A 16,925-nucleotide genomic window follows, 5' to 3' on the forward strand; every position below is an offset into this window, starting at 1 on the left:
TTTGAAGCGGCGTTTGGAGTGGGAACAAATGGCACGTGTCTTTATTATTGATTGGTTTTGAGAGCTGCTCCCTGGACAGAAACGTTTCCCTATTAGTCCTAGGTGGGGACTGTGTGCTGTTGGAGCATTGTAAAGCCGTCACAATTTTTCATATTGCAGCCTGACGATTGCTCTTTTTGTTTTGTCGGTCCAGTTAATGATTAAACCATGCACCTCTCCCTGATGTTCCCAATACTGTAGCAGTTTTTGTCTCCTTCTTTGCTTCATTGCACAACTGGACATATTGTTCCAAATTATAGAGCAAATTTGCTCAGATGTAACGTTGGGCTGAAAGTATACTGACTTGCTGTTTCTTCAATTCCTTTCTCAACAGTCCCATCTAGAGGAGTCAAAAAGGTACAAGTGGTTCATGAAGCAAATTTGAGGCCTCATTTCCCCCTCACGAGCTAACAAGAAAGGATTTGCATTGCTCACCATTAGTCGATCAGTTAACTTGACATCAAGGCAGGAATGTTTAATTTTATTTTTTGGTCACTTTACGAGTTGTTTTTACTGGGAAAAAAAAAGAATTCATAAAAAATGATCATCCTGATGGTAATGGTGACATCACCTGACTATGTGTTGAATGTGCATAAGTCTAACCTGACGTGATCCCGACCCAGACCTTATCTTAATGCAAGTACACATGTATTCCTGTAAAATTCAAATGTCCACTTTTTTGCATAATATTCCTCCATGAATTTTCTCTACCACCGTTCGGGGTTGCAGGCAGCCTGAAGGCAGACGAGATGACTTCATTGGAAATCCGAACCATGCTGCCAATACAGTACAGTCAAGTGACTCACTCCACTAAAAGGGACTTGACTCTATTATTTGAATATTGATGTTATGCTTGGAACTCGGTGACCTAATTGTCATAGTATCATATTTTCTCTTCAATTTCTTCATACAGTATTCCTTCATATATACATATGTCTCACACATAAAATTACACTCCATCGTAAAAGTGAAGACATCCGTCTGAGCTCTTGTGATTGAAAGTCCTTAAGGACCAGGATTCAGGAAGTAAGAGTACCTCTAGCCTAGAAAGACATCTCCGTAGATGTTTGACCCTTCTGCTTTATTGTTAGCCGCCTTGTCGATAAGTTCGGGGAAGTGGGCGCTCACGCAGGCGTTAACAGCCTCCATCACCTCTGCTGGAAGAGACCTCATTTTGTCTTCGTGCTCCTTCAAGGCCTCCTGATTAAGCTACAGACACAGAGATAGAGAAGAAGGTAGCTCCATTTCTCAGTGTGGTCTGCACATTCACTTCAAATTTAATGCGAAACCTCCTCAGCTCGAGTAAACCAAAACAGATGGCTTGCACTGAACCGGTGACGCTGCTGAAAAACCAACCATGACTAAAATGAAAGGACAAGTTTGCAGACTGACACGGTAAAGCCATGAGGAACACTGGTTGTTTTTTTTACAGTGCTGTTCATCGACTTATTCTTATTTGAATCATTCCTTCAATTTAAAAAACACCAGTCCTGGTGAGAAGAGCTCTCCATCTGGCCTTCGCACTGCCTCACTGTCTAAAACTATCCAACACTTATTGTTTTTCCTACTCGGAATTTCACAATTCAAAACAAAATGCCGACATCCTTTTGAGCTGAGGAATTGAGTCACTCAAACCAAATGTGTCATATAGCAACACGCTGATGACGGATCATCGGTGTTATCGATAAGCAAGTCGGTACCGGAAATATACATTTGTGTACCAATTTCACAGCGGGAGGAGAAAAAGAATTTCAGATGCGTGTTTTTTTTTTGTGTGAAAGAAAATACAAAAGGTGGTGACGCATGCAGCAACATGCAAAGGTTACGAAAAGAAGGTCAGTTTGTACCTGATTAGTGAGAGCCTTGATCTCCTCTAGCGTGGCCGCCTGTTTCACCATCAGAGTCTCTTGCTGCGAGCTGTACTCGCAAGACTGTAATACAACATAACAAAAAAAGCATTTATTTTTAAAACGTGATCGCCTGGTGGCTCCCTGTTGTCTCCCACTTAAGCCGGGCGTATGTGTGTGTCTATCCGTGAGAGAAATGCGCCCTTGGGAGAAAACCTGAGCATGAGGATCAATACATTTAAGTCATAGCAGGTCATGCTTCTGCAGGTTATTTATGCTAATTGCGCACAGCTAGTCAGTACCGCGGCCCTGCTGTTTAAACGTCTTATTGTGCTGGTGAAATTAATGAGCTGATGCTGATTCAATGGGACAAAATGAGGTGCTCAGTGACCTTAACAAATAGAGGTGAGGACGGCTGGAGTGGACGGGGAAGCGTGGAGTTAAGTTTAACCCAAATGCTACATGTCTGAATCTTGATGAGCCAAGGGAGGAGAGCCATGAGGGCTGAGTCATAGGCCACACGTGGATGAAACATCCTCCAGTAAACAGCCTCTGAGTAATGGGCCGGCCAGGCGTTATGCTCAGAAAGACTGCCTGTGGATACGCACTGTGCATACCTGTATTGATAAACAACCCTCTTTGGAGCATGTTTGCAGATGTGTGTGTACTGTGTGTGTGAGGATGACATAAAGAGACTGATTTTTTTTTTCTTCGTCAAATCACAAGACCATCTGCCTCGTCGTTACCATAGTTACTCTTATACGTGTTAGATGAAGATGAGTGAGCTGTCACATTAACCTTCCAGACACACTCACGTCCGTGGGGCAAAAAGCACGATCCCTATTTCTTTAAAAGGGTGAATGGTAAATAGAAGGAGGCTCGGTGGTCGACTGGTTAGCGCGTTGACCTCACAGTGCAGAGGTTGTGAGGTCGTGAGGCCTCTGGCCTTCTTGTGTGGAGTTTGCATGTTCTGTGTGGGTTTTCTCCGGGTACTTAGGTTTCCTTCCAAAAACATGCATGGTTTTTGGAAGGTGGCCTGAGGCACACATGCAATTGAAGTTTTATTTTTCTCGTGAAAGAATTTTCAATGACTTACCACGCATTCCGATTCATCAGGCTCATCCAACAGTTCTTGACTTGTTGCTTTTTTCAGCCTGAGAAAACAATTATGGTCAATATTTAAATGTGCACCTTATCACTTGTTCTCCCAAATCAATTTCTCTTCAAGACAAGTGCTGAGTAGTTATTTTTTTGTTTTTTTAAAGGTTCAAAAACTCACTTGGCTTTATGTGGGAAAGATTTTGTCTTCTTCTTGTCTTTGATTTCACTGCAAACAAGCCAAGTTGAGAAAGGATCATTGTCTGATTATATTTGTTCAAATAAAAAAATGACCCAATAAAAAACCTTTTGCCTTTCAACCACTGCTGCACAGCTGTGAGCGGCAGACGTGACCTTTTCTTTCGAGTGAAACGAGAGCCTCTGTGTGTCGTTATAGTGTCAATGTGGAAAGCGAGAAGAACGCAGCTCAACACTGCTGTTTAAACACCCTCTAGATAATAGTTATCCTGCGATAACCATATGCCATCTGGGGACTCAGGACACACACGCGGGCACAAAATACACACACGCACGCGCGTTGCCATCAACTGGCTAAAGTAGGTTCAAGGAACCACACGGCGATTCATTCATTATTCGAGGTTTTCTCATTACAAGATGTCACCTCACGTTGCCTCTACCTCACACATGAACATCGCAGGGAGTCTATAATCCCAACACACGGATTAAATAAACTCAGCGTGTCCCGAGGGTATTGTCAGTGAGGACGCACCTTTCCAAGGTCTTCAGTTCAATGCTGTGTCTTTCACTGGCCATCTCCATCAGTTTAGCCAGTCTCTGCCACATCACAACAAGTATTTGATATCATCTCAGCGAAGATACGAAAAATGTGCACCGTGAGGTATACCCGCACACATCTAATGAGCTGCACTGATCCTTCTCTTGCTCAACGAGGTCACGGAAATATTAGAAACGAACACCATTGTTCTGTAGCGCAGAACAACTACAACAGCAATAATCCAGTATTGTTGTATTTTTCAGGTGGGTCATTCAGGAATTGGAGGACATTTTACGTTACATTTTAAATTATCCACATACAAAATACCAAACCATGCAATTTCTGAGTAAATTCACTTGTCCTGAGACCAAATGTAAAAATACCCCCTAAAATGCAATTTTTCTCCTGTCCCTCCTCCCAAATTGAATCTCAAATAAAACCCGTGCAACCCTGTAACCTGATAACATGATAGGCTGTCCACTGTAGTAACCGCTGTCCCTGAAAGGGTTAAATATATATATTTTTTCATATTATCCGTTTCCTTGCTGTCTCTTGTAACTTTTTTTGATACATTTCAGGTCTACTCAAGTCAATGAGTAGACCTGAAATGTACAATGAGGTACAGTCGATTCAAATTTAAAAAGAGTACCAATTACCATCATTGAATTTCAGTTTTACAGTTTTAGTTTCCCTTGTATGGAGTGTATGAGTTCAAAACAAACCTCCGTGGCACACTGCTCTTTCTTCCTCCTCAGCTGATCACACTGTTCCGTCCACAGAGCGCGCAGCTCGGCCTGCAGCTTTTGCTTGTGCTCCTGCACTGTTGTGGGGCGACAGTCCGACATGCCTTCTCCAATCAAGGACCTGCCGCACAATGGGAAGAGAATTGAACACATCTCCATCAGTCACCGCAACAGAACTGTTCATTCAACCCTGCGCTTTAGAAAAATCATTGTTCACTTCACATTTCACTCATTTGAATCGCTACATTTTCTATTTTGCTCGAGTTAGAAAATTGCGTCAACTGAGAAATATCGGCCAATCTCCATGTGATACAGTTTGATCAAAGTGTTGTCTCATATAATTATGATTTACTATTCATATATTTACCTACTCACAATTTTTTTTAAATCCATTGTTGGTTTTGTGCTCAGGCCAAAGTTGGGTCTGATGTAAAAGTATTTCTTTGGTGCCATCTGGGTTTCAAGAAACTATGTTGAAATGGTGAGGAGCTTCATTTCGTCAGGCCATAACATATCTAATTGAATAGTAATGCTTTTCCAGCCTCTTGTGGCATCGGTAGGCAATTATGAACCTTTTTGGCGAGTGTCAATTGCTTGTGTATTTTCACTATTCGCGGCAAGGCTCGGTTCTTATCCTCCATTAATAGCAGGCGAACATCATTTATTCCAAAGAACAAAACAACCGTTGGAGCTATGCTGTCGAATTCCAAAACAAGTTGGAAAGTGACTGAAATGGCCTTTTGAGAAAAGCAATGCAAAACAAATTGCCTCACTCTTTTTTCTTCAAGGAGGCCTTCTTCTTGCAGGCCTTGAAAGCGTCAGAATATTTCTGGCTCAGGTCTTCTGTTTTTCTCTGATACTTCTTTTCCACTTCTTTCGTCTCTTTCTCCTGACGTTTGATGACCTTCAGGTAGCTCTTGTGCTGTGTCAGTTCTGCAGTTGTCACGGTGGGTGTTTCTAACAGCGAAAGCAGGCATTGCTTTTATTGTCAGCAGTGGACGGCATAGTTTTAGAAGAAATTAACACATCATTTGAGCTGCATTTTCTTCCGTTCACTTCAACTGCGTTGCCACTTACCTTTACCACAAGCTTCAGACAATTGATCTGACACCACACATTCCGGTGAAGCACTTAATGGACCGGGCTCTTCTTGAACCTCCTCCTCGACTTGTTCATCATTTGAGATTAGCTCAGAATGTATCGAGTCACTGCTCGACTCCTCTACGTCTTTGGTGATCGTCTCAGGCTGGATGACATCCTCTTCACCAGAAAGTGTCTCGGTTATAAAACTTCCTAGTTCGGCATCCAGAGGAAGGTCTTCGGGTTGCAGAGTGTCTGGCGTGCTCGCTTCTTCAGCTTCGTCTGCACTCGCTGCAGGTGACGCACTGTGGGATGGTGTTTCACCGACCTCAGGTCTGAGTGGATTTGGCTCAGAAGGAACCTCCTCTGGGAGGCACAGCAGTGATCAGATAGCTTCTTTAAAATAAATACATAAAATGAAGATATGTATTTTTACAAGGAGCATTACCTGTTGGTTCCTTCACCTTTGTCACTTCGGTTTGAGGCACAAAAGGCAGCTCATAAGGAGAAATGTAGTCTGAGGATGACTGCATGGGCGCAAAAAGGGATGTCACCGAAGCTCACAACTTGTAAGAGGGGCAGACATGCCAATCAACAGTTGACTGGCCCGCCCTTCGATTAATTAATTGATCAAAATGATGAAAAAAAATATCAATAAACGGTCCACGATGTGTAGCAGACTCAAACGATATTGCTTTTTTTGTAATGCCAGGATTTTGAAACGTTCGTTTATGTGTATACATCCATGCCGTTTTTGTTTCTCCAAGACATACAATGACTAAATGTCAAAAAATATTTGAAATTTCAAGGCCGTGGTGATCTGGTTTTAGTTGAGAAGTGTAGACAGTCACATGTGATGTATAGTAAAATAATGTGGAGGACAGGGACCAGGCTGGCCATTGAATAACGAAAATTTGTGTAAAATTGACACCCACTGAAATGCATAGAAAAAAAATAAACAATATGCATTTTTCATTAAAAATGATGAGAAATAAGTGTAAACAACAGAACCTCGTGCCTCACAAAAAAAAAAAAGAAAATAACTTTTCAGAGATCAATTTTTCCTTAAGTCCCCTTGCAAGGAAGGCAGCACTGCAATTAACACATTGGGTAGCCAATAGCAAGCACGAGGAATACAGTGTATGTCAAATTCAAAAGACATGACATCTCGGTGCATCAGCACGACCCGACAAATGCAACATGAAAGTCACGTGTCACCAAATCCTTTGAAATTTGAACAGGATCATGAAATGGCCTATGTTGCAAATTCTTTAACTCCATCCATCCATCCATTTTCCGAACCGCCTGATCCTCACTAGGGTCGCGGGGGGTGCTGGAGCCTATCCCAGCTGTCTTCGGGCAGTAGGCGGGGGACACCCTGAATCGGTTGCCAGCCAATCGCAGGGCACACAGAGACGAACAACCATCCACGCTCACATTCACACCTAGGGACAATTTAGAGCGTTCAATCAGCCTGCCATGCATGTTTTTGGAATGTGGGAGGAAACCGGAGTACCCGGAGAAAACCCATATGTTGAATATTTATGCACCTCTTTCGGGGTCCGCATCGTCTTCTCTGCGCCTTTCGTTGGGTTGAATAAGGCATCCGTGAAATCTGAGAAATAAACATTATTTATCTGGGCAAGAAAGAGGAGCTTTCATTGAATATAACCAAACTCCATCTGATGTCAAAGGCACAGAGCAAGAAAAAAAGCACCTGCAAAAGCAGCGGGGATGTAGTCCTTGACCTCAATGTACACAAAGAGTGCAGGCAGAGTGAGCGGCACGTTGCTTTCATTGTGCAGGCAGATGTGATGGTAGCCTGCAGGCACCACAAACTTCCATGAAAACAAAGCTACTCAACTGATTAACAAATTGGCAAAAATCCCGCGGCCTTGAACACTCTGCTTCTGTTTTGGGCAAATTTACATTAGAACAGAGATTAAGTTGTCATGTTTACATTAGACTGACCGGATTGAATGGCTTCAAGGGGAATGATTCTATGTCCAAGGAATTTGCCATTTTCCTCATGGACTGCCATTCTCAGAGAGGCCATTTCTGGGAGGAGAATCTATCAACAATCATAGTGAAGGATCAAATTGCCGCAATGCAAAAGTCACAATACATCAACACGCGTCTCTAATTTAAGAGTGTGTGAGGTGAACTGACACGCACCTTTTCAAACACAAAAGGATCCTCGTTCCAAACTGGGTTAATAGAGTTAGGGGAGATGGACCACTTTGTACGGTATTTCTTCTTGGGGTCTCCTGGCAGCCCGATGATCTCCACCTCAACTCCAGTTTTTACACTCTTGTCAGACAAAAACTGTCCTGAATAGATCTGGTGAGGAAATACTGTATATCAGGGGGGGGGGGGCTTTCTATGACAGACACATTCAGGGACCATTCAAATGCAGTTTGACAGAAGGCCAATTGTTTGAACTATTTGCTTTTGTTTGTTGCTAAGCAAGACTGCCATAAAACTACATGACCGAAAATGTCCTACAAAACACGAATAAACAAGAACGTCACTTTTGTGAAATAAATTGGATTCATCCTTCTTTTCTCTTTGTGACAAGATAAAACTATTCAGCCTGCTCCTGAATAAGAATTGGTACGTCCGTTTGACTTAGCATGTCATTGAGTTACAGCTTGTGGTTTTAGGTGCATTTTAATTGGTCGTCTTTTAAGTTGCCAGACGTTATCTGGCTGTTATCATACTTAGATACGTGTCCATCCATGATTATATAAATTAGAATAAAGGGCAATCGCTGTTGCCTCATTCTCATCAGAGAAAACACTCCTCATTCATCAGAAATGTGCTTGAAACTTCGTAGCTTGTTTTTATTGGATTTGCAACCGACGTCGAGGCAACCCTAGCCGAGTTTGAGCGAGAGCCTGTAAACCTGCCTTAATGGTCAGTGTGACTGCCACGACTGTGTCAACCCTGTCGCAGAAAGGATTAAATGTCTTGTCTCCGCGCCGCAGCACGTCGTGTTTGAGAAGGTAGCCCGTCCTTCCGTTGAATTCGAACAGAGCCATGTTCAGCTGCATGGGGAAGTCTGAAAAGACACACACAGAACCTCTTGGTGCATCGCTCTTGGCACCACGAGCTGTTTGGCTAGCAGAGCACAGACGAGTGTTGAGACGGTGCAACACTGACCTGTTGTGGTGGGAGACAAGAAATTCTGGCAGCTAAACTAGGATTGTTTTATCCCCCCCCCCCCCCCCCCCCCCCTTTTCGGACAAAATTAGAGTCGTATGTCACTGAGATGGCTTTTTGTTACCCATTGTCTGATAGTTGAGCGCCACCATCTGGCAGCCGACGTTCCAAAAGGGCTGCGGGTTGAAATTTGATGAGTCCATTCTTGTTCCTTTCGGGTAAATCCTGCTCATCTGCCTTTTATTATATCTGAGAAGTGATGAGTGTTAAGGAGTAACACAGTTCATTTCCTAATTACTTTGTGTATTTTAATATTAAAGCTACACAGATTTTGTGTTACGGTGCATCTTTTGCCACATGAAAAGATACTCAACAAAGTCAACGGCAGTCTTGGCTATCATAGCTTCCCCTTTGGTCTCCACAAAAGATGAGATGACATAACTCTTGTTCTTTTCTGAGGAGTGGTGAGCAAAATGTTTAACAGTTGTTGTTTTTTTAACAGTGCACAAAACATATCCTCGAATCAGTTTTCCTTCAAGAAGCGAAGACGTACTTCTGGCATTGTCAAAAGAGATGAATTTGTTCGGCTGGATGTAGTTGACCAATGATGACATTGCTTCGTATGCTGTGACTTCCTGTCCAGCTGTGCCCTATGACAGATTGACAGGAAATTAAACAGATGTTTTCCGGCAGGACGAGGATGATACATTTCCAGAGAAAAAATGCTTGGTCATGGGATCAACATTCCCTACCTCATCACAGGTCTTCATTTTTTCCTCATCCTGCTCCTCTGTGTCCTCATGGTCCTCATTGTCTTCCACAGCCATATCCCCATCTGATCAAACATCATAATAATCGTCAGGTTAGATCCAAGCAAACCAATTTGTGGTAAGGGATTTGAGTGATTTAGTGGGATCAGTCTTGTTCACCCTGGTTCTCCAGATTGGTTGAGTGGACAGGATCTTCGAAAAATGAGTCAGTGTTTTGTGCAGGTGAAGCATCAGTTGTCATCTGGTCACTGGCTGCTGTGCTGCTCTTCTTGGTTGTCTGGTCTGTGTTCTCGTGGCTTCCCTTCTTGTTCTTGATCAAGATCTTGCCCATCAGCTCAGATGGACTTGGGATTTGCTGTCCTGGCTTAAGCTTATTATTTGATGCAAAGAGTAAGGACACGATACAAGAGGAATTCGATATCAGTGGCCCATACGGAACCAAAATTTTTGTGCGGGTTTAAACACGAGCAAAATCATTGACCTACATTTTCAATCTAAATTCCAAAATCTGCTCTCTCAAACTGTATTAGTACATTTTTTAGCAGTCTGTGCTCTTCATTTTGTCGCGGTTCTCTTGGCTGCACTGCTTTCAATTCTGTATGTAATTTTTCTTTTTTTTTTCCCACTGTGCTGCCATTCTACTCAAACTTTTTAAAATTCTTAGTGCTGGCCGAAGTAACTTGAACTATACAATATTAGCAATAAGACTGTTTTCTTTAATCAATCAGATTTCAAATCTGTCCTCACAAGGCCAGTAAGCTGGTTGTTGGTGACACTCTTATTAGTAGATTCAAACAAAATTCGGCACAGCCAACTTCCACAAGCAACACATTTGTAGCGAGCTTCATATATGAATATATTTAATAATTTGAATCTCTGGCAAGTATAGTATATTTTATTTCTTTTTGGATCATTTTGGCATGTTCTTTGATAATTATTGATTTATGATGATGCACATGGCACAGATTAAATTGGTTAAGTCCCCACTGAAGGCCCGAGGTAGAAAATGCATGGCCCGCCACTGGGCAAAGCTGACATCCAACTAATGCACTGCCATAAAAATAATGTTTAACTGAAATACAACTGCTGTGGTGCCGCACTGGAGCACTTACAGGGTATTTGTCCAGAGGCTCTGTCAGCAGGGCATTACCAAATATGGTTTTGCAGTAGTTGGCCATCTTCTCCTGTTGCTTCACTCTAAAACGAAGCACAAAAATGACGCACCGCTGTCTGCTTTGCTAAACACACATTCTCTCAGTCAAAATCTTCAGACGGTCGCATTTTTCATGCTGGATCATTAGATAAAGACTACAACACATTTAGGACTACTATGTAGTATGAGCTCATGGGAAAAAAAACTCTTACGAGTCAACGTGGTTCTCGAAGGAAAGGATAACGGGATACTGTGAGGTCTTGAAGGCGCTCTCAGCAATGGCTTCAATCACATCCTGTTGAGCATCACAAAAAGTATGGTCCTTTTTTATTTTTTATTTAGGCTTGATTGAGGTAGACCAAGAGCGGGGTTGAAATGAAAACACAACTCAATAACACAAACACATGAGATGAGTGCTCATAAGGATTACTGGTATTTGAAAGTTTGAAAGCAAGCATGAGGGTGGCTCTGTCTAAACTGGACAGATGTGCTTAACTAAAACGTTGGGTCTGACAAGATGCTGCCCTTAAATGGAAGTGTTGATACCACGGGCACGATGTGGGGGGGGGGGGGGGCTTTCCTGTGTATTTTTCTCTTCTGCTGTTTACTTTCTTTTGCTGCACTGTAACACGAATAGATGACCTTCATGGTTTTCATTCATTCATTTCTCATCTTGGCATCACGGTGCTACGACCATTACGATCGTCATTGTAAGATAGTAAAATAAACAAATGTTCAAAAGGTTTAATTGTAACTGTTGTCATTTCTGCAGTAAAAAAGTAGAAGACTTTTATTGACCTTTAGATCACATTAATCGGAATTTGACTCATAACAGTGAAGGAAAACTAATTTGTTTCAAGAAAATGGAACAACTTGTACAATGGAAGAATAATATTGTACCAGAGATTAGACTTCAAATCAAGTCAAAAATTTTCCTTGCAGTAATACTGTGTGTTCGATGTGCCCCCACTCGTGTAAACATGATATAGTGATTAATATTGCATTTTTCGATTTGTGGACGGGCTCAGTTTGCGAACATCACATCTCACTTGTTTTCTAGGTTTGGTCATGTGACACGAACAAGCTGAGCTTGTGTCAATACGGGACAAAATGGCAGCCCCGCTCTCCCCTGAGATGTACATGGAGCCCTGAGTGTTTAAGATCCCCAAATTACCACAAAACTGACATCACATTTTAGTGATATATTTTGTTGCATAAATGGACACTATGCATAAGTCAAGTACCTTGAAAAGGATTTCAGTGGTCATGGTGAAGCCATGTGTAATGATGGGCTCTTCCTCCGGAAGTTTCCCCTTCCAGCAGTCAAGTTCCAGACAACGGCAGCCAGACAACAGACACTGGCGGTACATCTCCGGCGAGGAGATGCCGGAAAACTGACCAGCTGTGGAAGAGTAGTTGTGAGGATTAAATGTGTGTTACGGTATTTTTGTAGCTTTTTTTTAACAAACAAAACATATGTGACCTGTCAGGTATGTGTTATGGGAGGACTTAATGAAGTAATGGGGTAGGGGCTGGGTCATGTCCTGACACTTGGCCAGCCTGTCCTGCATGACCACTGAAGTCTCAGGACCCACCAGGAAGGCCAAGAGAGCTTCTGGGGTAATGAGACCTGCAGATTAAAAAAAAAAGGTTAAAGAGGTCTAAGACATGAAAATACTTCCGCTAATTGTCCAAGTTAGTATTGTGAGGAACGTCACCTCTGTTACAGTTGGTGTTGCAGGGTTCATATTTTAACATCAACGCTTTTATCTGGTCCTGCCGTAGTCGTGGAAAAAGCTCCTCATTGAGTCGGGAGTCCCTCTGCTTCTCGTTGAGAAACTTGGTGAAGTTCTCTTTTGTCATGGTGGGTTTGTTGGAACTGGAGGGCAAAGTCGGGAACCAAGAATTCCTCAGATACTGCATAACACATTTGTTGACTTTCAGCCATGTAAAACTTTCTGTTATTTAAAGTAACTTCACAACAGGATGAGGATATCCGTTTTCTATACCCTAACTCCCATTCTGTGTCATAAATGGAAGGAGCCTAATCTTGCTGACTTTGGGTAAAGACAATACCATACACTGGTAGCCAGTCACTCATGGGGCAAATATCGAGAGAGACAAGCTTTCAAATTCATATTCACACCAATAGTGTGGATAAATGGTTGGCCGCACAGTTACAAGCTAAATGGTAACTAAACCTAGTGTCCTCTCCTTTTTGCCCATTCTAAACGTAGAGCAATCCATCTAAAACCTACGAACCCCTCAACTTACACTAGCAACTGTCTCCTGTAAAATCAATGACACGTGCGATAATGTATCTTACGAATGTAATGACAAAAATATAGAAGCACCAGTGGAAGAATAACTTTCTCTTAAAATAATACAACGTTATAATGTTACTAGAACCAAAGAAACGATTTAGTATCGTTTTGGTCTCACTCACTAAGTAGTGAAGATTTCGTAGATTTCCGGGCGAGGACAGAGATGTGCCAAGAAGGCCTTGAAAGCTGATTCAGTGAAAACTTCAGGCTTCATACTGTCGTACTGTAACATATGATATTCACATTACATGTCATCGCTCTCGATAGATTGTCAATCGTGAGCAAGTTGGAAAATGGTTACCTTTCCTTTGGGGAGTTGGGCTGAAGCCAGCGCGCTTTCCACGCGCTTCTTATCAGCGGGGAACATCTTATAAATGCTGATAAACACACACAATATTGATGCGTTGTAAACCGACGTTACACTACACAGAATCGCCAAACACTGCAAGCGAGGGGGTTAGCCTACTTTTTCACCGGGATCTTGCCATCTTTGTTGGTCTGGAGACAAATCTGAACATAACTAAAGGATTAGACGACACAAATTAAAACTGAATCTTGTGCGATTCACTCAACACGATCGAAGCTCACGCAGGATTCCACTCACATTTTGTCCAGGAAGACTTGTCTACAGGCGTTATTTCTTGAAGTATTGTAGGCAATGGCAAGAATGTCATTCGCCCAGTTCTGGTGCGCATTTAATCAGAAGGTTACCGGAGTTTGCAATGTCTTACGAGCAACATTAAAAACATATGAAGGGATAGAAACCCGCCACAAGAGGGCAATGGCATAATAGCAACCTCGTGAATGAGATGAGTGCACTGGGAGTTTGAACAAATAGCAATTGTGATTTCATTACTGTTGATAAAAGCCGGATATTGCATTCATAAAGTCTAATAAAGACCACAAATGGAGAAAAGGAAGCTTCATTGTTGTCACCGCAATGGATCAGCAACAATAACCTAACATTGTAAACGTCTGGAGGAAGCAGACAGTGTCAATAAAGCCGTCTGTGCTTTATTACCTGTGTCACTTTATCCTTGGAGGCAAAGAAGTTATGGTAGGTCAGGTTGACGGTGTCAAGACCAGAGACAACAGTCAGTGTTTTGGCCAAGTGGTTACTGTCTGGAAAATCGAGGTTAAACACGTTTCGGACCTTTGGGTGCTGTAGAGGTAGAAACAAAATGGCTTACAATGAGATGTGGTGGAGATAGATGGTGTAGTTTACCTTTTTTTTCTCTCTCTGCATAAAAACCACTCCTCTTGATTTCAATATTCAATTTGGAAACAGACCAAAACATTAAGCATACGTACACATCTAAAACACAGCTCAATCGTCAAATTTTCAACTTGTGTGAGGAACGCAGTGGTGAGCGGTTAGGGCTAGCAAGGCCTTCTGTGTTGTCTGAAACACTATCACAAACAGCAATCTAAATTTGCAACCTGAATTCTCATCCAAAAGGTGGTCAGCAGTTAATTTCTTTTTTACACTTCTATGACTGAAGATTTGATGACAAACTTGACGACATTATGAGTGGATTATGTCAGTTTCCAATTGGAAAATATTTGAAGGTTGTCCGGTGTCCCGTATAAATTGAAGTGATTGAACACCTGTGTGCACAACCATACCCAACATGCAAATTTGCTTTGCAGGCCATGCAAAGAGGAAACATGCACACGCGCGCGCACACACAATACATGCACACACACACAATTTGGATGCTTGCGAAGAGGTTACATCATCTCCAAAGCCAACTTCTCAACATGAAGACGTGCTTGCGTCGAAGAGCTCAGCCCCACCGCCCGCCCTCCCTAAGATTTCACCTCTCACTGAACCCTCTGAGAAAGATGAAGATGGCGGCTCACTGCGACGGCCAAGTGATGAATAGAAAGGAGCTGAGATCCCAAACCATTTTCTCTTGATCAAGAAAGAAAAAGATGATGACGCTCTTGTCTCATGAAACGATGATTCAGCATGAGCTGTGTGTTTAATTTTGATGTGTGTGCACCTGTGTCTACTGAAGAAGGGCTGGGTTCATGCGGCTATTGCCATATTTGCAATGCAAATATGTTTTTCATACTAATGGGGCTCAAAAGATTGATTTGCATCCCTGCAGATATTCTTACGAACTCAGTTGGTGGATTTTCTAGTAAATAATACTTACTTTTGGAAGTTTCGCATATTTTCCTGTTCTGGTATCTCTGATAGTAGCAACATCCAAAAGCGTTGTCTCCTAGAAACAAGAAGCAGACAGTCATCTCCATCACGGGATTCAGGACGTAGGCGCAAGTCCAAATATGGACAAAGACTGGAGGGGGAAAAAAAACTTGACTTTGATTAGTAAACAATATTTTGGATGCAGGGTGAATGCTTTATCATTTACAATTGGATTGCACTGCTTTTTTTATTTTATTTTTTTAACACGTAACAGTGCCAGTATGGGTGAGACACGAGGCAGGAGTGCATTTCATGTCGGCTTCATTGGATTTTTCTGGATTTATGTGGTGTAAAACAAAAGTTGCCTCATTTTGAGAAATAGCAAGAGAGAGCAGCAAAGACAAATCGTCCTCTCTTGCGAGTACATCACAGTTGAGCTGCAAAATGCAGCGGGATGGCGGGCCCGAATCAGCGCCAATCAATAATCTCCACAAAACAGCTGGCACAGAAAGAGGCAGTGCAGCTCTCAGCTTTCTAGTGGTTCTCATGGAGCCACCACCACTTCCACATGATGCGTGTTGCCTGACGGATGCCAGCACACAACTTAGCTTGTGCAGTGGCCTCAACTGTAATGTATTACCTTGCTTTGATTCATCCAGTAGAGGTAAAAGCCTTTCACGTCAATCTTCATGGTGACAGGGACAGTCTTGGTCGAGTCCTTGTTGGAGACACGTTTTTGATAGAAGAACAACTTGATTTCAGTGTGATCATTTTAGCACTTCGGGGACCATATTTGGTCATTTAGATGAACCAGGAAGCATCCTGGGGTCTGATAACAATGTGATTTTTTTTTAAACATGCCAATTAAATGAAACAATTCAATATGAAAATGTCTCTAAAATGCAATTGTATCATTGCACCTTTGTAGGATGGTTGACAATTAACATAAGAGCAACCAATTCATCCAAAATTGTGCACCAGATTACTTTTGAAGTAATTTTTTCCCCTGACTGATTTATAAAAAATGAACTATAATAAAATTTTTAAAAAGTAGATATTCAGTCACCTTTTAAAATTACATTATCTTGATCATTCTTCTATATATGCAGCGAATGTAAATGTTAGTGAAGTAAAAAAAAAACACTTAATGCATCAAAGAAAGAGTATTTCAAGGAGTTAAACACAAAAGTGCATTTCTATTTAAATATTTACTCACCTCTGACCACTTGGTAAATCTTTCTCCTTTAACCATGTAATCTTTGATCACAGGGGAATCCAGAAAGTATCTTTTCTTATTCATCGTCTTCTTTTCGTGACTTTGTAGTCCACTGTTGTTAAGACTGCAACGTATATGTTTAAACACTTTACTCCTCTCCGCTGACTCACTCACTTGGAAAGAAGCCGTGAAGTGAAGTGGAGTCGTTGGACACGGAGAACCTACACGAGGATGCGCCCAAAGGAATATGAATTGCAAATGAAGTTAACATAACTCAAAGGATGATGTCTGTACACTTCGTTTCGGAGCCCAATACATTCTTCATCATCCTCGATTCCATTCGGCACCTTTATTGCAACTCAGTATGGCAGCTAACCAGTTCTCAGTGCAATTTCGATTTAGTCCTGCACTGTAAAAAAACACAGTTTGCATTTTGGGGTGCTAAACAGTAAGTCATTTAAGTTGGGATAACTCAAATCTACATTGAAGATATTCATGACAACAATGTTAGTTCTCACAACAAAGTACGCAAGTTGTTTGCTCTAAAAAAAGTGTGCTGAGTTGTTTTTCCTTAAATCTTTAACTTGGAGGAATTTTCTGTC

General features: G+C 41.9%; 1 protein-coding gene across 1 annotated transcript; it reads right to left on the minus strand.

Annotated features, from left to right (window-relative positions):
* Positions 1 to 557: 557 nt before the first annotated feature.
* plcb2 (phospholipase C, beta 2) lies at positions 558 to 13,633 on the minus strand. The gene is made up of 28 exons (XM_086127281.1): positions 13,557 to 13,633; positions 13,419 to 13,472; positions 13,254 to 13,329; positions 13,075 to 13,175; positions 12,347 to 12,507; positions 12,112 to 12,258; positions 11,873 to 12,030; positions 10,841 to 10,923; positions 10,588 to 10,672; positions 9,635 to 9,845; positions 9,458 to 9,540; positions 9,259 to 9,355; positions 9,075 to 9,159; positions 8,830 to 8,954; positions 8,453 to 8,604; positions 7,719 to 7,883; positions 7,515 to 7,614; positions 7,261 to 7,365; positions 7,094 to 7,158; positions 5,992 to 6,070; positions 5,541 to 5,909; positions 5,237 to 5,420; positions 4,443 to 4,584; positions 3,715 to 3,779; positions 3,166 to 3,213; positions 2,983 to 3,040; positions 1,887 to 1,970; positions 558 to 1,248 (listed from the first exon to the last, which is right to left on the minus strand). Exons 3-28 carry the CDS (start codon positions 13,317 to 13,319, stop codon positions 1,078 to 1,080), a joined length of 3,189 nt encoding a protein of 1,062 aa, XP_085983407.1. The 5' UTR covers positions 13,320 to 13,329; positions 13,419 to 13,472; positions 13,557 to 13,633; the 3' UTR covers positions 558 to 1,077.
* Between the last annotated feature and the right edge of the window lie 3,292 nt (positions 13,634 to 16,925).

The sequence above is a fragment of the Hippocampus guttulatus genome, chromosome 13 (genome assembly GCF_054856545.1).
Source record: "Hippocampus guttulatus isolate MCC_2025c chromosome 13, RoL_Hgut_1.0, whole genome shotgun sequence".
Classification (NCBI taxonomy): domain Eukaryota; kingdom Metazoa; phylum Chordata; class Actinopteri; order Syngnathiformes; family Syngnathidae; genus Hippocampus; species Hippocampus guttulatus.